At 42.2% G+C, this 21991-nt stretch overlaps 1 protein-coding gene across 2 annotated transcripts; it reads right to left on the minus strand.

The window, feature by feature from the left end:
- Window positions 1-2343: 2343 nt before the first annotated feature.
- Window positions 2344-16736, minus strand: LOC124545462 (cuticle protein 19-like). 2 transcript variants are annotated; one of them, XM_047124390.1, is made up of 4 exons: window positions 16684-16736; window positions 10773-11014; window positions 2768-2963; window positions 2344-2565 (listed from the first exon to the last, which is right to left on the minus strand). In XM_047124390.1, the coding sequence occupies exons 2-4, from the start codon at window positions 10974-10976 to the stop codon at window positions 2519-2521; spliced, it is 447 nt and encodes a 148-aa protein (XP_046980346.1). In that variant the 5' UTR covers window positions 10977-11014; window positions 16684-16736; the 3' UTR covers window positions 2344-2518. The 2 variants fall into 2 exon arrangements, with proteins under 2 accessions (XP_046980346.1, XP_046980347.1); XM_047124391.1 differs by having other exon boundaries at window positions 10838-11014; window positions 16684-16730.
- Window positions 16737-21991: the final 5255 nt, after the last annotated feature.

Raw genomic sequence — 21991 nt, forward strand, 5'->3', positions numbered from 1 at the left:
AAGCATTTACATCTATAGTTGTTTAATGGCATACTTTTGATGTCACTGAACAATATAATGCAAGGAGAAAGCGTTCTCGAGCTTCAGTAATGATTTATGGGTCAGTATTCGCCCAAACTGAGCTTCACTCCATTTGTAATGATTTCGTCGGTGACAGGAGATGAAACTTCGTCTTCTTTCTTTCTTAGGTGAAAAAATACCCTGAAGAGCCAAAGAAACTGGTACACCTGCCTAATATCGTGTAGGGCTCTCTCCAGCACGTATAAGTACTGTCCGTATGTCCGTAAGAGTACGAGGGAGTGGAGATGCCTTCTGAACAGCACGTTGCAAGACATCTCAGATATGCTCAATAATAATCATGTCTGGCGAGTTTCGTGGCCAGCAGAAGTATTTCAACTCAGACGAGGGTTCTGGAGCCACTCTGTGGCAATTCTGGACATGTGTCGCATTGTCCTGCTGGAATTGTCCAAGTCTGTTGGAATGCACAATGGACACGAATGGATGCAGGTGATCAGACAGGATGCTTACATACGTGTAACGTGTCGGATTCGTATCTAGACGTATCAGGGGTCGCATATCACCCCAACTGCACACGCCCCAAACTTGAAAAGTCCAGTGCTGACATGAAGGGTCCATGGATTCATAAGGTTGTCTCCATATTCGTACACGTCCATACGCTCTATGCAATTTGAAACGAGACTGACCAGGCAACATGTTTCCAGTCCTTCGGTTCCGAAAGCCAATATCGATTATGTTTGGTTGAATGGTTCGTGCGCATTGAAATCTGCAGCAATTTGCGGAAGGCTTGACTTCTGTCACATAGAACGATTCTCTTCAGTCGTCGTTTGCTCGTTCTTCCAGGATCTTTTTCCGGCAGCGGCGATGTCGGAGATTTGATGTGTTACCGGATTCGTGAGATTCGCGATTCACTCGTGATATGGTCGTAGGAGAACATCGTCGTAGGGGAAAATCCCCACTTCACCGTTGCCTCGGAGATGTTGTATCCCATCGCCCTTGCGGCGGCTCTAATAGCAGACACTTGTCTTATATAGTCGTCGCCGAGCGCAGCGCTGTATTCTGCCTGCAACATATCTCTATATTTGAATACGCTACCTATACCAGTTTCTTTGGCGATTCAGAGTATTTACTTATCGTACACTGGACCACTGCATTCACGGAAAACATGGGTATCTTTTACACTGTGTGACAAAGCGACATAGCTGCGCCTATACCTGAAGTTGGCAGTTCACAGAAACATCTCAAAATTAAAACTTTGTGCCGATCTCTAATCCACATTCTTTCCTTCAGATGGAAATGATTTGCCGACTGATTTATCTCTTTTGGTCTAATAGAAGAAGGAATACCGAGGAGTAATAGTTTAGCCACAATCTAACGTCGTTCACAGATTTACTCGACAGAGGAGTGCGCGTTGTTGTAGAACTTCCCGACAGATAGTGTGTCTCAAGACTAACTTGCCTATCGCGAGCAATGCTTCTACCGATTGACCTCGCGATCGCTCACCGTGAAAGCTGCAGTTCTTCAAGAACCCCTCTTTTACTTTCCCAACCTGATACAGCTCGCCTACTGTTCTGGCTCAAGCGGTCACATTCCTGCCAGTATCGCTGAAGTACACAGTTTCATGTCTCGGAAGTTCTATAAAGGAGCAATCCCCAGTAAACAAAAAAGGCCACATTTTTTAAAAATGTTGTCCATTTGGTAAGAGGAATTATCTCCAGAAGACACGAGTCTTTCATATAAAAATTCATAATTCTTCCTAAATATTAACTAGCGAAATCACAAGGCTGCAGCCAAAACAACTCGTGTTCACACACAGCTTGCTGATATCTTTGTACTTTTGCCAAGTGTCTACATTATCATAGCCTATTTTAAAAATTAAAATCCCACACAAAAAATATAAATGTATTTGGAGATAGATTCGTCAAGATAAACTAAAAAGCCACCCAAATGGAATTCGTGCTTGATACTTTAATAGACAAACACTGCGTTTTGGCATAGAGTGTCATGAAAAACTTACGAGACTCGTTTCAGAAACCAGATTTCTTTTTTGAAGATTCGTATACTTTTATTTTCAGCCATATGTCCAACTTCATTCGTAAACCCTTTTCACACTGTGTAACTTGTTAGATACTTCTATCAGGTCTATTGACATTTTTCGGAGAAGAGTAGGCGAGTGTTCATCTCTTTCTGGAAGTAAAAATCCTTGGCTTTAACACTTTTAGGTTGTTCATGAAAACAACTGTTTGTGGCTTATTGGCAACAACAGGTCTCCATTCTAACCTTAGATAAAGTGAATGAGAGAAAAAGAAAATAAAACAATTGTTTCAACATATCAGACAAATTTATTAAGCATACAAAACGATTCATTGTTCAAAAACAAGAAAACAACTAATCTTAAACATTTTAACATGCAGATTTGTGTCATTAGTGAAGTGATGAGCATCTTTGTACAGTCCTCACAGCCATTAACTAGTTGTCGAACCGATCTGGTGAGCCGTATTCAGTATCCATAATCGCCTTCGTAGCCTCCAGCTCCACCGCTGACGCCTGTAACAGCATCACCTAGTCAGCTACTAGTACATCTGCTACTGATCTACGGCAATGACACAGTGACCACGAACCACTCAGGAGAAAACACTGCTAAATTGTCGGGATATAAAATTGGTAGAGTTCTCCCCGTAAATTGCACGCCGTGACACGAACACATCTATAAATGAAGATACATTATTTCTTTATAACCAGGACTCACCGTGGTGCGAGTGGTGCACGACGGGGTGGAAGCCGGACTTGTCTGCGTGGTACTTGACGGTGCGCACGCTGCCGTCCGCCTCCTTGAGCGAGTACTCGCCAGTCACGACGTCTCCGTCGCGGTGCTCCTTCTGGGAGTGGTGGTCCCCTGTGTGCCCGTCAGACACCCCGTACTCGAACTCGTACTTCGGGTACGCCTGTCGCAGAAGAATGAAGATGGAAACATTCGTTACTCCGTAACAGTCAATATTAGTAGTGAAACTTCCTGCCAGTTACAATTTCAAAGAGGAGTAGGACTCGAATGGGAAACTTTCACCTTTCGTAGACAATGGTTTACTTCTACTAGTACCTCTCCCCTAATCTCCACCTTCTGAACCGGGCCTGGACAGCTCAGCAGGCAAAAGCACTGCCCATGAAACACAAGGTTCTGGGTTCGAGTCTCTGGTGCAAAGTCTTAATCTGCTGGGAAATTTAAAAACAGCGCAATCTCTAAGTAAAGTGAATAACTAATTCTCGAATATTAGCACTAAACTGAGGTTCTGATTCCTATTGTGGCGTCACCAACGAAGTTAGTAGTAAATATTATACTGAGCTGCGGCTCTATGTGTGAGAGATAGCAAACATGGCAAATCTCTTCAAAGTGGGAGAAATATGTTGTATTTTTTTTTTTTTGTATGGTGTTCTTTAGCTACAAATAGTGTCACATGCACTATAATAAGAGTCCACCAAAGCATATATAAAACACAATATTACATATTTACATATAATGATAACAACTTGAGTATATTTAGGTGCACTTGAAAATACACCATGCTCGAAACCGATAGCAATGAATAAAAAAGACCAAAAAAACAGCTCTGGTGGATTACCACTGCAAAGAAATATGAAGGCCTACATAAATAGAGAATCTAGATAAAATTCATATGTTTGGTACATTGTTACGCAGAAAATTATGTATTTCGACTGCATTTCGTCCAACTCAGTACCCCCCCCCCCACCACCCACTCCCCCCCCCCCTCAGTACAACTACAATTGCTTCTTGCTTAGGTGCTTTGTCACACAATTTTAAGCCGGTCGGAGTGGCCGTGCGGTTCTAGGCGCTACAGTCTGGAACCGAGCGAACGCTACGGTCGCAGGTTCAAATCCTGCCTCGGGCATGGATGTGTGTGGTGTCCTTATGTTAGTTAGATTTAATTAGTTCTAAGTTCTAGGCGACTGATGACCTCAGAAGTTAAGTCGCATAGTACTCAGAGCTATTTTTTGACACAATTTTAACGTTGGAATCGTTATGGAGACATTCATTTAAAGTTATGACTTGCACTCAAAAATTTACAAGTTCAGCAGTGTGCCTGTTGACTTATTGAATGGACTAACCATCTACTGTGCACAGAATAAATCGAAGTGAGAAGAAAGTAATCATAAGTAGCAGAAATGAAGTCAGCGATAAAAACTTCTCATCAAAACTGGGGGATCACGAAATAAATGAACTGATGGCATTTTGCAATCTTGGAGGCAAAATAACATATTAAGGACGAAACAAGGACACGAAAGGCAGACCAACATGGGCAAAGAGGGCATTACTGGCCAAAAAGGAAACTGCTAGTTCCAAACATTGACCTCAATTTGCTGGAGAATTTTGTGAGATTGCAAGCACGGAAAACAGCAGTGCATGGTAATGAATCATGGACTACGTGGGAACTGGAAAAGAAGAGAGTCGGCAGCTTTTGAGATGTGGTGCTCGAGGAGGAACTCGTAAGACAGTAAATAAGATTCTCTACAGAATTTGCGAAGAAAGGAACTTGTTGAAAAAACTGAAAAGAAGCAGGGCCATGATGGTAGGACTTAAGACATCACCGAATATCTGCCATGATACTAGAGGAAACTGCAGAGAATAAAACCTGCAGTGAAAGACACGAATTGGAACATATCCTACAAATAATTGAATACGTGGGATGTAAGTGCTACTCTGAGATGAAAAGGTTAGCACTAGAGAGGAAGTGGAGCCTGAACCAATCAGCAATCAGAGGACTGCTGAAAAAATGACAAAGATAGAGAATTCTGCATCATCACAGGAATTAGGACACAACTAAAAAATAAAGCCGCAATCGTAGCTTTCTTTTTTCCCAATTTCTGTGAAATCTTCACAGTGCAAACAAATCAAAATACTGCCACAATCACAATGCCGAATATTGTACTTGTGGCAACACTCGTAGCACAACTTCTCATGGGGAGGAGGTAAATTTATTGAAACATAATCTTTCGTTTTCTTTATCAAATTAGCTTTTTAGACGTCCTTAACTGTGGAGACAAGTGTATTTGTAAGTAACACAAAGGGGCCTAACCCTTTACAACACGTTATCCCATCAGCATACAATATGCAGTGTGGAGACTTACAAGAATAACTCTCACAATGTCCTCGTCTTCATGTGCGCTTTACCTTGCATCTATCTCATTTTACTGAGAAGTTTGACATTCAAGTTGCAGAACCTCATTTCCTTATTCCAATTCGTTTCTCACATTGATATCAGGCTTCTTCCGTAAACTCATACTGTTGCTTTCCCCACCCTGTTTCACCTTCTCTTACATATGTAATCTATCCACCAGTGTTTATTTGAGCTAGTAGCCTGCTTCTGCCCCGTGTTGGCTATTTGTGCTATCACCCTTCCCGCCATTTCTCTCTCTCGCTCTCTCCCGCTCTCTTTTAAGATTTTCTGTCCAATGTAGACTGATACTTTCATAGATTGCGTTCTCTTTTTTATGTCGTTCTAATAGCTGTTAATTTTCACAAGCAGCACTTTTGTACGACTTTCTAGGCAATCACTCCTGTTTGGCTCTCTTCCATCCGTCTGAAAATCTGCAGACACGATGATTGATCTACAGCGGCGTTCGGATAACCGTCAACGCATTCCAGGCTTCGTCCCTCCCAACTTATAATCGCTATAGTACTTGATCAAACAACCATTCAAAAGGCAGACGCAGACACTCGAAAGGACGCTCCTGGCTTCAACAATAGGGAAATTTGCGAATCTGTTAACAATGCTCTCAAATTTTCGAGTGTCCTCCCGTTTTCGCGTCCCATTCAACTAGGTTTGAGAACAAGTTTTTACAGTTCAATCCCACGTACAAGGCAGTCAATATGTACCTCACGAAACAAAAATAAAATTGTTAATGAGGCAATTTAACAAAGAAACGCCGTTAACAACCATGCACCTTGCTAGCAATTGAAAATACTGACACATATTTACCGTCGTTATTTCAGCTAATCGTTCGCGAAACTCTCGCTAGCTGGAGACACTAATTATACCATATTCAAGCGCAGGGTTTCCCAGACTGTGTTCTGCGGAACACCGGTGTTCTGCAGTAAGTGAACAAGTGTTACTCGAAAAACTATTACTAACATGGCAATTTTTGCGACGCTTTGGCGATAGTAATTATTTTTTAAATAATTAATTATGATTTCCGTGTTATGATTTGAAGTAGTCACTGAATAAAACAAGTTTATTTCACGTTTTAAAGATGTTGATAAACTTTAAAATAAACATAGTGTTCCCTCAGAGTATCAGGTGTCTCAAAGTGTGCTGTCAGAGGAAAAGTTTGGGAACCCCTTTTCTAGAACCCTGTAGCGAGACATTTACGAACTTGGCGTGCCTTTACTACAGCTGACAGAGTTGCCAGTGCCTGGAAAAGAAAGTATCTGTAACATCATCAGAACATTAATGTTAAACGTCGATTAAAGGGTAATAAAGAGAGATACGAAAAGGGAATCTAGAGTGTAATTTCAGATACTGTCAACTGGAGCACACGATCTGTTTCCAATTCGCTCTTTTATACGTTTATCTCTTGACCGCACTTGGTAGATAAATTACATTTGACAGGTTTACACTGTAGTCATAATTAGAACTAAATATCCTGTATCTTGCTGTGAAAGAAACACGGCGAGTCGTAATCACTCACTGTGGTGATTAAGAATTAAATCAAGTGACCACAATGACTCTTTGCTTCACGGATTTGCTTTCTAACAAGATTCCGAGCTTTTAGTTCTGGTAGTTACTGTCTGAGACGAAAACAGTTAACCGTAATTTATCTATCGAATTTGGTCAAGACATTTATAAATAAAATATTCAGTCACTCCACTTAGCTGTAAGCAGTGGAACGTGAAAATCATGTGGAGGTCGTTAGAACACCCACAAGCTTAACCATGGGCGTATTCCGCATGAGTGCAAAGCATGCAGGCTGGACAAGATGTGCTGCACCTGCACGTGCGCTTCCTTGTAATAATACTCGAAACCTATAGGCAAAGCGGTGTGGTAGTCTTTAGCCGTTTGTGACGTCACACCAAGCTCGTGTGAAAGATGGATAGAGGCATGCAGTAGGAAGATTGCATTCAGCACGTTTACGTTTTCTCTTCTCTTATCCTGGATCCAACATGCATTAGTGAATTTACTGATGGATGAATGCATCGTGTCTAATGTGACTGAATGTTATTTTAGCAAAACGAGTGATTGTAACAGTGACGTTGTGGTAAGTGTTTTTAACGAATCTTACCACTCACGGTTGTCCGTGAAAACTTAGATATTCTTAAGAATTTTCTATCAGTTCCCTGTCTCAGTAATTTAAACACAGATAAAAAAAAATCATAAATTTCATACGAACATTTAATCCTGATAATTACAACGAAACAATTTGATTTCGTGGCAGTGAAACATTTCGTAAACTGTTCTGTTGGCCATGTCTGTGTCTTGGAAATGATAGATCACTTTGGGACAATAAATATCGTGGTTAATCGGACCTTGATAATCTGCACACTGCAATTCCACAGTATGAAAAATCAGAATCCCATATCCATGTATGGATAGCCCTGGGCACATCTGGAAAATGTTGCATTGATTTGCTACTAGATGAGAAGACACGTGCAAGAATTTTAGATGCACAATGAACCAGTGAAACACAGTTGTCAAACGGAGACACGGACAGAAGCCACATGCTGTTTACGACATCTAGCATACAGGAAGGGCTGCGACTTCGACAATAGATACAATTACTTTGGAAACACAAAACTGATACACAATTGCTATCAATTGAACACGTTGATTTCTCATTATGTTACGAGACTTTCTATTTAACTTCCATTAGTGTTTGTCTGAAGATCATATTACACTGACAGACGTTATATTAAACATTGTGCAGTCAAAATACTTGTAATTGCATTTTGGGCAAAAGAAGTGGGAGACGTGAAACCTGTGCATTAAGATATACAATGGCTTTGAGAAAATAGGGTGCAAGGCTGAAGGAAGGAGGAGAGAAAGGAGAATTGCACAGAAACGTATGAAAACGATGACTAAAGGAGAATGTACCTTGAGATATTAGGTACTACAATCATGCAGTTAAACGTTTGATTTGATTTGCTGCCTCACTTACAGTTTAGTGAAATGTTTGACTCAAAGAAGTTCTCAAGCTTGGCAGATGTGTTTCCCATGTAGGCATTTGAAAAATTAAGGACAATGTACAAAAAGTTTTTTCATATTGTTGTATTAAATTCTGAAATGTAGATTATGTTTTCGTCAAAACATCTTACAGACTAGTTTTCGAAGGAAACATAAGGTTTCCTGCATCAAAATTTACTCCACATTTAACTTCCGGAATCATATAAGCTCTATGTATTGATTTTAACCAGCCGGCTACATCGTCATCAGTAGAACGACCATTGACCACAATGAAAAGAATAAAGACTTCCGTCTGCACTATCCATCTTGTTCGCAGAAAAGGACCTGTTGATGCAGATTAAATTTCAAAGCTCATTTTTCGATGACATTGCCGAGGAGTTTTGCAAGAAGAGCCGCAGAGCTGAGTTCCACAAGGAGACAGTCCGACACCAAACGGTTCCAGTCATTCTACCAAGAAGGAGGTACACGGCTCGGTTGTCTGTAGTTCAACCATGCCTAGACGGTCAATATTGCCGTTCGATTGCCTCCAAATTGTTACTTTGTGCCAGGAAGGGCTCTCAACAAGGGAAGTGTCCAGGCGTCTCGGAGTGAACCAAACCGATGTTGTTCGGACACGGAGGGGATACAGAGAGATAGGAACCGTCGATGACATGCCTCGCTCTGGCCACCGAAGGGCTATTACTGCAGTCGATGACCGCTACCTACGGATTACGGTTCGGAGGAACCCTGACAGCAACGCCGCCATGTTGAATAATGCTTTTCGTGAGGCCACAGGACGTCGTATTACGACTCAAACTCTGCGCAATAGGCTGGATGATGCACAACTTCACTCCCAAGGTCCATGATGAGGTCAATCTTTGCAACCATGCAGCGCGGTACAGATGGGCCCAGCAACGTGGCGAAAGGACCGCTCAGGAATGGCATCATGTTGTCTTCACCGATGAGTGTCGCATATGCCTTCAACCATACAATCGTTGTGTTTGGAGGCAACCAGGTCAGGCGCAACGGCTTAGACTCACTATCGAGCGAGTGCAGTAAGGTGGAAGTTCCCTGCAGTTTTGGATTGGTATTATATGGGGCCGACGTACGCCGCTGGTGGTCATGGAAGGCACCGTAACGGCTGTACGATACGAGAATGCCATCCTCCGACCGATAGTGCAACCATATCGGCAGCATATTGGCGAGGCATTCGTGTTCATGCACGTCAATTCGGACCCCCATGTTGCACATCTTGTAAATGACTTCCTTCAGGATAACGACATCGCTTGACTAGAGTCGCCAGCATGTTCTCCAGACATAAACCATATCGAACATGCCTGGGATAGATTGAAAAGGGCTGTTAATGGACTACGTGACCCACCAACCACTCTGACGGATCTATGCCGAATCGCCGTTGAGGAGTGGGACAATCTGGACCAACAGTGCCTTGATGAACTTGTGGATAGTACGCCATGACGAATACAGGCATGAATCAATGCAAGTGGACGTGCTAAGGGGTATTAGAGGTACCGATGTGCACAGTAATCTGGACCACCACCTGTATGGTGGTACGACATGCAATGTGTGGTTTTCATGAGCAATAAAATGTGCGGAAATGATGTTTACGTTGATCTCTATTCCAATTTTCTGTACATGTCTCGGAACTCTTGGAAGCGAGGTAATGCAAAACTTGTTTTGATGTGTACACATGTTATGAGACGCAATAGTAGTAGTGATTCTGAACAAAAAACTTCATATGAACATATGACCTATTGTGAATGGTTTCCGAGATAGAACACGTTTGTCACTTTTGTACATTCTTCTTTAATCACTCGAAAACCGCACACACCAACGAAAACGTGTCTCAGTACACAATTGAACTAAATTAAATTTGCGTCAAAATAGGTCCTATTTTTTTGTCTAGGATTGTTTGCGAGAGAACGCGGGAATATTGAAAATCTCGCGCGACGCGGGTGCGCTGTAGGTTAAGTACTTTTTGGAGACTAGTTTGAGGTAGTTTTCCGACTTGATCGACCACAAGCGTCCTGTATCAAAATGTTCGTCTCAACTTCCTCTGTGTTACTGTGGTACATTGTAAATAATGACAATTAATAATACAGAAAATAAATAGAAATGTACGTTAAAAGTGTTCCATCTCAGAAACCATTCAGAATAGGGAATATGTCCACATCAAGTTTTTTGTCCAGAATCAGTAATGCTATCACCCGTCAAAACACGTACCTTTCCTCCTGACTCACCCTGTACACATGTGGAACCGATAAGTTTCATTTTGCGTGCCTTAACAATGCCACAGCGCTCAACTCACTGAGCCTTCTGGAACTGGAAGCCTATAAGGTCTGAACCTCAAAGAACAACGCCACCTGACTTCTGCTGCTAGGAGGTAATTGACGTTTCGAGGCGCAGCATTAATACCAGCTACAATATTTTTTAAAAAAGAAAAACATCGCTCTTATCAACAAACTGAAAAAAGTTGAGCGCAGTTATTTACATCCATGTGTAAAGTAGTCGAAATGCTTAAAGGCAATTTAAACTCTGTAATACGTTATTGAAAAAATATTTTACTGTATCTTTCAGGGCGGCGGCTCCGCCTCGCAGCGGCGTCTGCTTAGGTCCACTGTTGCACTCACCACGTAGTCGACGCTGTGACCATGTCCATGTCCATGGCCGTGACCATGGTCGACCTCTACGGGATGCCCCGGGCCCACGACAGGCGCTGATTGGTGGACGTAAGAGTGCGCGTGCCCGCCGCACAGCACCTCCTGCCATCTAGCGGCCGCCGCCAGCACCAGCAGCGCGAACACCATCTGGCGGAACAGGTGCGGTGAGCGGTCAGAGATGGCGGTTACATTGCGAAACACTTGTGCCGGGATAAGGCCCAGCGGAAGAGAAACTGGACGGCACAGCTTGCTCAATTCGTTTGGACACGAAGATATTGAGAACAAAAGGACCAAAATGTAAGAAAGGAATGCGAGGTGGAGCACTATCTGGAGTGTTGGCGCTATGCTACCAGGAAGGAAATGCGTATGAACGTCTTTCAGGTGTGGCCTCGTCCGTGACATTGATAAGTCTACAGTATGTACAGGCAATGAACAAAAAGTGCATAGCTGCATCATAGCAGCCCAGTGAATGTTGATAATTTCAGTCTCGACACCCAGCTCTAATTACCGAACCATGTATGAAGGTCATCATTTGGACTGCCACCCACAAAACTGCAGTACAACTTAGCATCTGCGCTGTGCGAAATCCCACAAGGAAACATTTCCATCAGTTTCTTTAAATCACGGCCGCGTCTTGTCACTGTCCGCGCGGTTCCGCCCGTCGGAGGTTCGAGTCCTCCCTCGGGCATGAGCGAGTGTGTTGTCCTTAGCGTAAGTTAGGTTAAATGGTGCGTAAGCTTGGGGACCGATGACCTCAGCAGTCTGGTCTCATAAGGCCTTACCACAAATTTCAAAATTCCAATTTAAGTCACGTTCCACAACCGTTGTGAAGTTTCTCCTATCCTGTACCAACAGTGTAACTTACGATATTAAAAACAGGGTAGCAGTTACGTGAAGACACAAACACAAAACCATAAGTTTTCATCTGCAGAAATGTTTGTATCAAAGTCGCAGAGCCCATGTCTGTTCTAGAAATTCGTAGCCTCCATATTCTATTAAGAACTCAGAGTTGGTTGAAACCCAATGCATAAAGTAGCAAAATTTTAGAAAACATGAAGAATATACATGGAAAAGATTTATTACGCTGCTCAAAAGGTAGTATGTTTATAGGAAGAATCTGAAACATTAGGTCTAGCGATGTGCAAAATAAATTTGTTTGCATGCCTCATGTGGACAACAACTATCAGCTAATTTAGATTAATAATCAGATGTTTCAGACACAAATATAGCTAAAGATCGATAGCACGTAAATACCCAAAGAATACGGTGACAGTAGGTGGTAGCTTTAATTTGCTAACTAATCGGTAAACAACGCATATGTCATTGATGTTAAGGAGAAATGGTCTATCGAAGTTCACACTGGACGCATTATCAAACAAGTGTCTCTAACAGGTCATATGCAAAAGAAATATGTTAGGCCCACCGGTTACAGTCAGAACCAATCTTTCGAGAGCGTAGCCATGGAGAAGTCTTAGTGATCTCTTCGGGGACGATGATCCCCAAGCCAAAAAATTCATCAAGAAAGCTAGGAAAGCTAGGAGAGTACTTGTATATGATAGAACTGGTAGAAAATTACTAACATCCTGCAAAGATAAAAATTAGTTCAAATTTGATGAATAGAGAAAACATGCAAGCACATATCAAACACGATAAAAACACATAAAAAATAACAAGTAAAATACGACAAAGACCTTCTATACTTTAGTGATGCATTTCAGAGATCGTTCCAGAAAAAGAAAGTGTTACAGTCTCACTAGAAAGAGAAAATAGACAACTGACATAGAAAACTTAAAGGCTAGTTGTGAGTCTTGCAGAAGTGTCAAACATGTGGCCTACAACATTTTCCACGTACAGACCTGGCGATAGAGCTCTCAAAAAATCATAGGGAGTTCTGATCAAATAAATGCTCTCTGGTGTCGAAACTTAACAGACAGAAAAATGAAATTTTAAAACATGCATTTAAAAATATATTCTCGCATGACGATATTATTGCATAGTGAGACACATTTACGAGAAAGCTCCGGTATTGAAAAATGTTTAAAATCACCAAAAGACTCCAGACCCTGACGGATTTTGTATTAGATTTGATAACGGCCAAAATTCCAAGCTCACGTTTACTGGGAAATCACTTGTACAGCGAATAGTCTCACATGAGTGCAAAATGGCGCCGGTCAGTCCTGTTTACAAACAAGATGAACGAAATGGTGACAGGTGTATAGGGCAGTATCGCTAATGTCTTCCTATTGCAGAATGCAGAGCATGTTCTATTAAAGGATCAGAATGGGTTCGGCAAAAACCAGTTTCGATGTTTTGTAAATAAGCAGATAGATTCCGTCTTACGAAATCCTTTCAACGTTGTATCATAGTCATGACTGACAACAATGATAGAAACCAATTTTTGCTTGGCTAGAAGAATTTTGAATAACAGAACCCAGTACGATACAACTGACGGAAAATGTTCAGCATAAATGAAAGAAATGTTAGGTATGTCTCAAGAAAGTTTTGCAAATGTTCTCAGTTTACATAAACGACTTATTAGAAAGGGTCAGCAGCAAATAGCAGATTTTTCGCTGACGTCGATGTTCTCTGCAGCAAAGCATTGTAGCTGGGCGATAGTCAAGAAATGGCAGAACGAGTTAAACAGTATGTCCACCTGGTGTACTGACCGATAGCTCTCTTCATATGTGTATAAATTTAAGATAATAACCAAAATAAAGAGAGCCCAGCAGTGTCTGATTACGGATTAGTGATAAGCGTCTGCATTTCGTCACATTATTTAACCCTTCGTCACCATTAGGACGTTTGAGTCCCACGATAGTCTACCAGAGAACTAGTGGGAATTTGCTGCATGATATTACTACATATCGCCGTCCCACTAGTGAAGGAACGTCTGCTAATAGTTTGCAGAATTCTTACTGACTGCTCCTGTGCATTGTGCTGTCTTTTAAGTTTTGTTGTTAACTCTGTGACCCGTATTCTCGCAACGAGTTAGTTGGCGCCTGCATCCAGGCTACCCAACTAACAGGTATGCAATGCGGGCTAATATCATGGCGTCCCAGGCGGTTCGCGTCGGCGAACTAACACACCTATTGACGTTTAGCGCATCACACAGCGTGCCCTTACTGAGCACCTGTTATGTGAGTTACAACCTGGGAGAGATACTCTATCCATTAATGTTTGTCTCTTTTCCGTATGTCTTGCAGTTTCTGCGTAGTCATCTTCTGAAGCCGCAAAGATACTGACAACAGACACTGAACTCCTTCACAGACGAACTGTTTGTCCGTTAACGGGTCAGCACAGCTAACAGAAAAATGTTCATGTCACTTGAATGGTTTTCTTTCGAGGAAAAGGTTCCCGCGTAGCCTTATTAGGTAACTTTATGTATCCGGTATGCTAGGATGATTGTGAAATTATTCTGCTTCCTCCATAGTACAGGGTCGTTTTAATTAAACTTCTGTTACTTGAGCTAGTGCAGACGGAAAACTATTTACCGTATTGTTACACAACTTCATACGAATGATGATCAAACAGTGCGCTGCAGGATTTGGGTTGATAGTACTGAGTTGCCGTTAGGCGCCGGCACTGGTACTACGACATAGGGTTGAAACATATGCATCACATGCGTTACAGCTGGAGACGGTCAAGGTGAGTATGGACAAGATGAGCAGGGCTTTAAATGCAAACCTGTTTCATCAAAACGACATCAAACGCTTCTGGTCTTTGCAAGTATCGATGCATTAAAGGAGTACAGAGAGGTCATCTAGGGTTGAATATCATGATTCGGAAGTTCGAATTAACAGGCGATTTAGGAATTGCTCCTGGAAGAGGTCGACAGCCAATTGCACCAAAAAGTGTTTAAGAAGTTGCTGTTGCCATGGCTGAGAGTACTAGACCCAATGTGCGATCTTCAGACAGTGTATGGACGGAGTCACAACAGGTGAACTTCCGTGGTCCACCGTTCGAAAATTTCTGCGAACAATTGTGAAATGGTATCTCCAGTGCGTTTCCAGGCTGTCGTGGATGCAGATGGTCGTCAGTCTAAGTAACGTTTGTAACCTTGGCGAACCATCAGAGTATCATTCTGCACCTTTTATCGTTTTGTGGTTGGTTCGTATTGATAACGCAATATGGTGAATTTCACCACAGAAGAACCACCCATGTTTTTCATTGCAGTCAAGTTGCGGCAGATGTCCAAGCTCTTTTCTTCTGTAGCCAGGGTATGTGAGTCAAACTCTGTATGCACTTTTTTTTTCCAACACTTTCTAGACAATGTCTGATTTAGAGATGTTCAGTTCGTTGCATCATTGCGATTTGTGACACAACAACGTTGACACACTACATTCGCACGTCTATTACCAAACACTGCTTACTGACAACTGAGTGGTCGAACGCACATCTATTGTTTATAATTTTTTGTTCAAGTTGCCACCGTGGTTGTGGTACTGACGTCGTTTATGTGTCAGGAATAAAATCTGTCTAGGAACGTTATGGACGGATACGTTAGCCTTGAATCTTTCCTTCTGCCTTTTGGATGATGACTGAATGCTCTTGCTTACTTCATTATGAACAACTTTTCTCAACAAATTATCGTCCTCGTATTACTACATATCCATAGATAACTTCGGTAAATTTTTGTCATGAATAGAAATGAGTCTGCGATGAATTTCAGTAGCTAATTCCCATATCACGACAAGAAACGGAATCGCAGTAGAATCTTCGTACTTACTGGTATTTTGAATCGATATTGTCATTATCGTGAAGTCACTTTTTCTTAGTACAAACGTACTTCATAAGGCAAACTGAAATCATCATTTAATGACGACGACGGCATTGTCATTAAACAGCACGTAGGTTCAAGTAGACACAGATGGCTAAGGCAACCGGCCGGGGCCGGTTTTAACAAACCTACCTAACACAATCTTGACTAATAAGGTAGTACAGGAATTTGACACCTGCAACCGTCGTAAAGCCAGTATGGTGTCAGTGCAGCCACCCTCGTGGCACACGTGAAGCTGACGATTAGCGAAACGTCAGTGCAACCAACTGTGAAAAAGTTTCTCTAATTTTAAATACGTTTGCGTCTTTACATTAAACGTAGCTCTCACAGTTCCTTGCCTTTGCCCGCATCTAAAAGGTTTTTTGGAACTGCTGTGAAACAGAGACGATAAACATTTCAGACCAGAAGGGAACAGAGGCTTTTGAAATGTGGTTCTACAGAAGAGATGGCTACGTCTACTAATCAGTGAGGAAGTACTGAACCAAATTTGCAAACAGAAAAATTTAAGTCCTAACCTAATTAAAAAAGGAACCTAAGACATCAAGTAATCGCCTATTTTGTTATGGAGTAGGGTGAGGGGATGTGGGTACGGAATTTTGGAAGGAGACCGATGCTCGAATACAGTAAACACGTCCAAATGAATGTAGACTGAAGCAGACTTGTACGGATGAAAGGACACGTACAGGGTGGATTAGTGTGGAGAGCTACATCAAACCAATCTTCGGAATGAAGTCTTCAACGATACATCCCGCCTACCTGCTGTGATTATTCCAGAGGTTGCTCGGAGTAGGCAAGGCTGGAGAAATAAATAATTCTAATTTTTTCAAAATAAAACCTGGATGTGGGAAGCGAAACGGAGACGTGAACCCCTGAGCCACTTCGAACAGTTAACACTTTTCAAGGGAAGATAGATAGACTTGGATCACAGATACTGCGTAAATTAGCTTGTCAATGGCAAGTATTATTACTGACCGTCACCACGAAACACCTACTTTCGCAGCAAAATGAGTCTTGACTTGTGATCAACACCGCAACTCACCTGACTGCGAAGCATTGTCGTGTCTGTCTGTTGTCCCTGCTGTGCGGTTCACTTCACTGGTAACCAGTAGCTTGTAGGTCTCGCTTTTATACGCCGCCACAGGCGGCTGACGTTTTTCGTCAATTTGCTGGAGGCACGCGTTACACGGCAACCGCCGTCTGGTCGCCACGCACTGGTGATTTCGCTGAAAAAGCAGCTATAAGCGCTGGAGTTTTGTGGCTGATGGTGACAGCTAGCTGCATAACTGCAGGCGACCGTGATTGGGCACACTGCCCGCACGAGCGACATTGTGAAGGACGCAGAAGAAAGCCCTGACCACCGCGACGACCACTAACGGCGTTACCACTGCAGAATTACTCAATGGCCGATGGACGAGCTCCTATGACAACTTCCTGCGTTTATGAAAAACACCAAGACATGTGATCAACACGTTTAGACTGATAATTGGTATTTACAGATATGTTTCTAAACATCGCACATAAAAACGAAATTTTTCGTGCTCTTACCTCGGTTTCTATTGGTGATAAAAAAGTAGGGTCAAATGTTTTTGATAGCCTTGGGCTAGGGACCATTTGTACAGCCAACAGAAGGATCGTTTTAGTTTCACTATCCTACAGTACAGGATCAAAAGTGTGAATATTGCACACTTCCTCTTCTTTGGCAGGTGGAGAAACTCGGTTAGTTCTTGATGGGGCTTGTAGAGGCACCATTAATCCACGAGCGGTTCCTCGAAACCACCCCCCCTCCCCCCCCCCCCCCCCCCCCCCCCCCCCCCGCCGTCACCAGCGGATCAAAACCCAGCCCAGCCGAAAGTTACAAAATGTCTATGTACAGCTAACGGCTGAAATTTGTGCGGTATGTTCCTAAGATCCTGATCTCGAATAATCTCGAAAATTTTCTTGATATGTTTATCCCTTTCCCAGATACAGAAGTTCAAAGTTTCCTAACTCGTAGGGGAACTCGAGGCAGAACGGGATAGCGGGGCACAATGGGAAATTGCTCTTTTCTAGACTGGATAGAGTTGCAACCTGTTGTATGGGCATGTAACTATTTCTCCGAATGGAAGGGAAGTGAGGGCAGCCATTCTGATTTAGTTTGAAGTGCGAGATCTAAGTGAATTGTTGTCCGTCACGTTACCGCTTGCGTTGTTCTAACGTTTGGTGAATTTCAACGCCAGGTAAGCTGTTAATTGTTAATTGTATACCCTAAAATGACACATTCCCTTGAAGTGCATGGCTTTTGTTATACTTTTGTTGTTTAACGCGTTTAAATATGTCAGTTATTACACTCCATAAAAGTTGTTAACCTCAAAAGTGCTCTTGGGGCGGAAAGGGACGCGGCAGAATGGGATAGTGTCCCGTTCTGCCCCGTCATATTTTGATGCAAGTAGAAAGCAAACCCAGGCTGGATGTTCATGGATGACAGATTCTCCCAACCAGCTATGTTCGCCGAACAACTCAGCTTTCCAGATATCGCCCGAGGCTGTCATTCCAATCCCACTAATCTGTCAAAATACTCGGCGGACTACAAGACGAAAAGAAAAAAACGGTCGTATTAACAGATTCTCCTTATAAGAAGAATTTGCAGAATGCTGTCGCACGTAAAGTGGGCCTACAGAAAGAAGGAGGGTGCACAAATAGAAACAATGTCAGGACAGAGACGTCAGGTGCAATGCAACTTAAGGCAAAAATATCAAACAGTACACACAAAAAAACCAAAACAGAGGACATCAAAGACCTTAAGAAAAATAAAAGGAAGAAGATGATCAAGAAGAGAGAATCAGAGAGAGAGGATGCTGAGTGTCTCTACTGTGGGGACTTCTACTCCGTTTCTAATGAGGGCTGGGTCGCATGCCAGAGTGGGCACACAACTCATGTGCTGGCATAGACAGTGAAGATGAAGAGGAAATACTGACTCGTGGATATTGTCGAAAGGGCTAGTAGTTAGTGGTTTGGTGGTTATTAAGCATTGCACAATTTTTGGAATGACATTAAAATATTTTCTTATTTTGAAGAATGACTTTTTAATTGTTTAAATTACACATTCCTTAGTCTGAATTGCCTGTTATACAACATTTTGTCATAGTTTAATACGAAATTCGTAATTCAAATTCAACGTTTGTGCAATAATTTAACAAAAAATACCCTTGTCCCATTCTGCCCCGTGGGTGGAGAGTAACGGGAAATATGCAAGATTTTCTTTGAAAAATTGTAAACAATACAAAACTTATTGTTTTAAGTGATTTTAAAATGAAGTACATTAGGTTACACTACAAGGTTGTTGTTTTTTTTTTTTTTTTTTACTTTAAGAAGTGTTTCCTTGTGTTCCCTATTTTATAGACATTGTTAAACATTAAGTATCCCGTTCCGCCCCGAGTTCCCCTACACGTAAAATATGCAGGTAAAAATGAAATAAATTGTTTGATGACAGTATACCCGTGATAAACCCATGATTTAATCAAACTGACGGGTATGCTCGTGAATGAATGATACATTTGCGTAAATTCATAGGCAGTTTCTGAGGAAACCCAAAAAAAACGTTTTTCGCCATTTTTTCGCCATCAACAGAGGACCACACCCCAGTCTCAGCTTCCAAGATGGCTATTCCCAGCGAATGGCTGTAATTTTTTTAGGATGTACTCCTAAAATCTCGGTCTCGAAAAACCTTGTAAATTTTCTAGATATCTTTACCCGTTTATTATGCTGGGGCAATGGTAGCAGAAAAAAGACGGAGAAGAAATAAATACTGGAAAATTGTAGACAGTGGTTGTGACACAGAAAGAGCGAAGGAGACAACGGCATTATGTGAGAAATATAGGGACATAGTCCTAGTAGAAAGTGAAAGAACAGGGACAGGAAAAGAGTGAAGGAGACAGATCATGTGCAAGCGGGTGAGAGCCAATGATAATGAGAGGCAGAGACAGCGGGGAAGAGAGAGACTGTGATAGTGAGAAGAAATAGCAGTAGTGGGAAGGAACGAATGAGACAGTAGCACTAAGAGAGAACAAGAGTGAGACAGTGACAGTGAGACGGGACAGTAGTAGCAGGACAGAAAGGAGGAGACTTAATGACAATCAGTTGGGCCGAGGAGTGAGGATGGAAAAACTGGGCGTGAATGAGCAAGAGCGACTTACAGTAATGGACTACTGAGTGTAATTGAATTACAGTCAGCGCACCTCGTGGGAGTAAGAGGTGAGTTGCACGTTAAAAACAGCGCAAATATCATCGCATGCCAATGTTTTTGCGAACATTATAAAAAGTGCTGAGGAAGATAGGATAAGGCAGCTGGTACCCTACTTCTCAGTGAAAGTCTTTTAATAAAGAGGAGCATGCTCGTATTCTTTGTGCTCCAATAGGATCATTTTTCCGCTATCTCTAATATCTTCCTTATTGCGATTTTTTTTGGTTTTGTATATTACTTCCTCAACAGAGACTTTTGCTGTCAGCGAGCCTTTTAGTATTTGCATAACTAATGAAAGAAAAATTAAGAAGAAGGTAAAGGAGGAAACTTTAGACTCACTAAAGAAGGCAAGCTAGTTAGAAGTAACTAAGGAAGATTTGCAGCACACCCGTAAAGATTATAGCAAACAGGCAGAGGGGGAGTCCTGATGACGAGCGATATTTCTTATGCCTCACTATTGGGAAACATATTGAGACGTTATGGCCTTTTGGTCGCCAGCTAAGGCACGACTTCTGATCATGCACAAAATCACTCAGTGGGTCGAAGGGTTCTATTCAATCACTCGTTGGCGTGGCAATAGAAGACAGCAAAAGCAAAGCTGAGGTTTTAAATGTGGTGTTCAAAAATTATTCAAGCACAAGGTCTGTACCAACATACAGTCGTTTGACTATCGCATAGACTACCGCATGGAGGACATACGCGGAAACAGCAACCCTGGTGTAGAGAAGCAACTGAAAGAGTAGAAAACGAATGAATCTCCAGGTCCGGATGGTATCTCAGATTGATTTTATAGAGAATATTCTAAGGTACTGGCCTCTTGCTTAGCTTGCATTTATCGAGAATCTCTGGCCCAGAGCAAACTCCTAAGCGACTGGAAAAAAGCGCAGGTAACTCTTGTAGCTAAGAAGGATAAAAGAACGAACGAGGAAAAGTACAGAACACTATCCTTAACATTGGTTTACTGCAAAATTCTTGTACTATTCTCCCTACTAATACAATATATTCCCTTGAGACGGAATACTTTATGCCCACAAATCAGCACGGATTTAGAAAGCATAGCTCGTGCCAAACTCAGGTTGCTCTTCTTTAACATGATATCCGCGCATGGGATCCCGGGTTCGATTCCCGGCGGGTTCAGGGATTTTCCCTGCTTCGAGATGACTGGATGTTGTTGTGTCGTCTTCATCATCATCCTTCATCCCCATTACGGTCGGAGGAAGTGTAATATTTCTGGCTTATTCAGCCATCATATTAGGATCCAAGAAGCTGTTCCCAGAGCAGTGGAGATGCAAGAATAATATAGATGACGAAATGTGGTGTGAGGTACCTGTGACAGACGTTAGATTCGGTACCATTCCCGTGTGAAAGACCGCCTGCGTATTGCTACTGCTCTGTGATTGGCTGTTGTGTTCGTAGCAAGGGCGCCAAAACGTTAAAGTATAGTTATCATTATTAGCTAAACTACTCATTGGAATGACTTCACTTTTTAATATAAATATCTCTCAACAGCTGACTACCAATTCAGTCATTTTAGAATTATTAAAACAATTTAAATCAAAAACAAAAGACTGACGAAATTGCAGACGAAGCACTTCGGAAGCGTTCGGGTCACGCCTTTTCTGGTATGGCGCGCGAAGTCTTTCGGGCTGTTCGTCACTCTGGATTAGGCAGTCGAGAAGAACAGACATGTTGTCTGTCGTAGAATGTGTTTGCCAGTATTCAGTATTAAAAGGTTCACTCTGGTAGACATGGGGCACAGACCCGTGCCACAAATAGCGTACAGATACATTTTCATAAACATTGTGTTTGATCATGTACTTTCCTGTATCACAAGGTGTTGTACTAAGATCATGTAGTCTTCTCATGTGGCTATATTAAAATACGCGAGTGGCATCCCAAAGAACTGATACATTATTTCAGAACACAACCACGCTAAAAGTCAGTTTCAGCCTCAAGATACAGAACCTACGACCTGCGTGCTGTTTCTGCGCTGGGGACATCAACTTGAAGAAGCAGGTTAGTGAACTGTAACAGAACCTTCGTATTCCACACAGTACAGTGGAAACAACTAAGCGCCTCACGTGTACTGCATGCACACAACAAGTGTGCTCAGTGGCACGTCATCTGC

The sequence above is a fragment of the Schistocerca americana genome, chromosome 8, assembly GCF_021461395.2.
Source record: "Schistocerca americana isolate TAMUIC-IGC-003095 chromosome 8, iqSchAmer2.1, whole genome shotgun sequence".
NCBI classification, from domain to species: domain Eukaryota; kingdom Metazoa; phylum Arthropoda; class Insecta; order Orthoptera; family Acrididae; genus Schistocerca; species Schistocerca americana.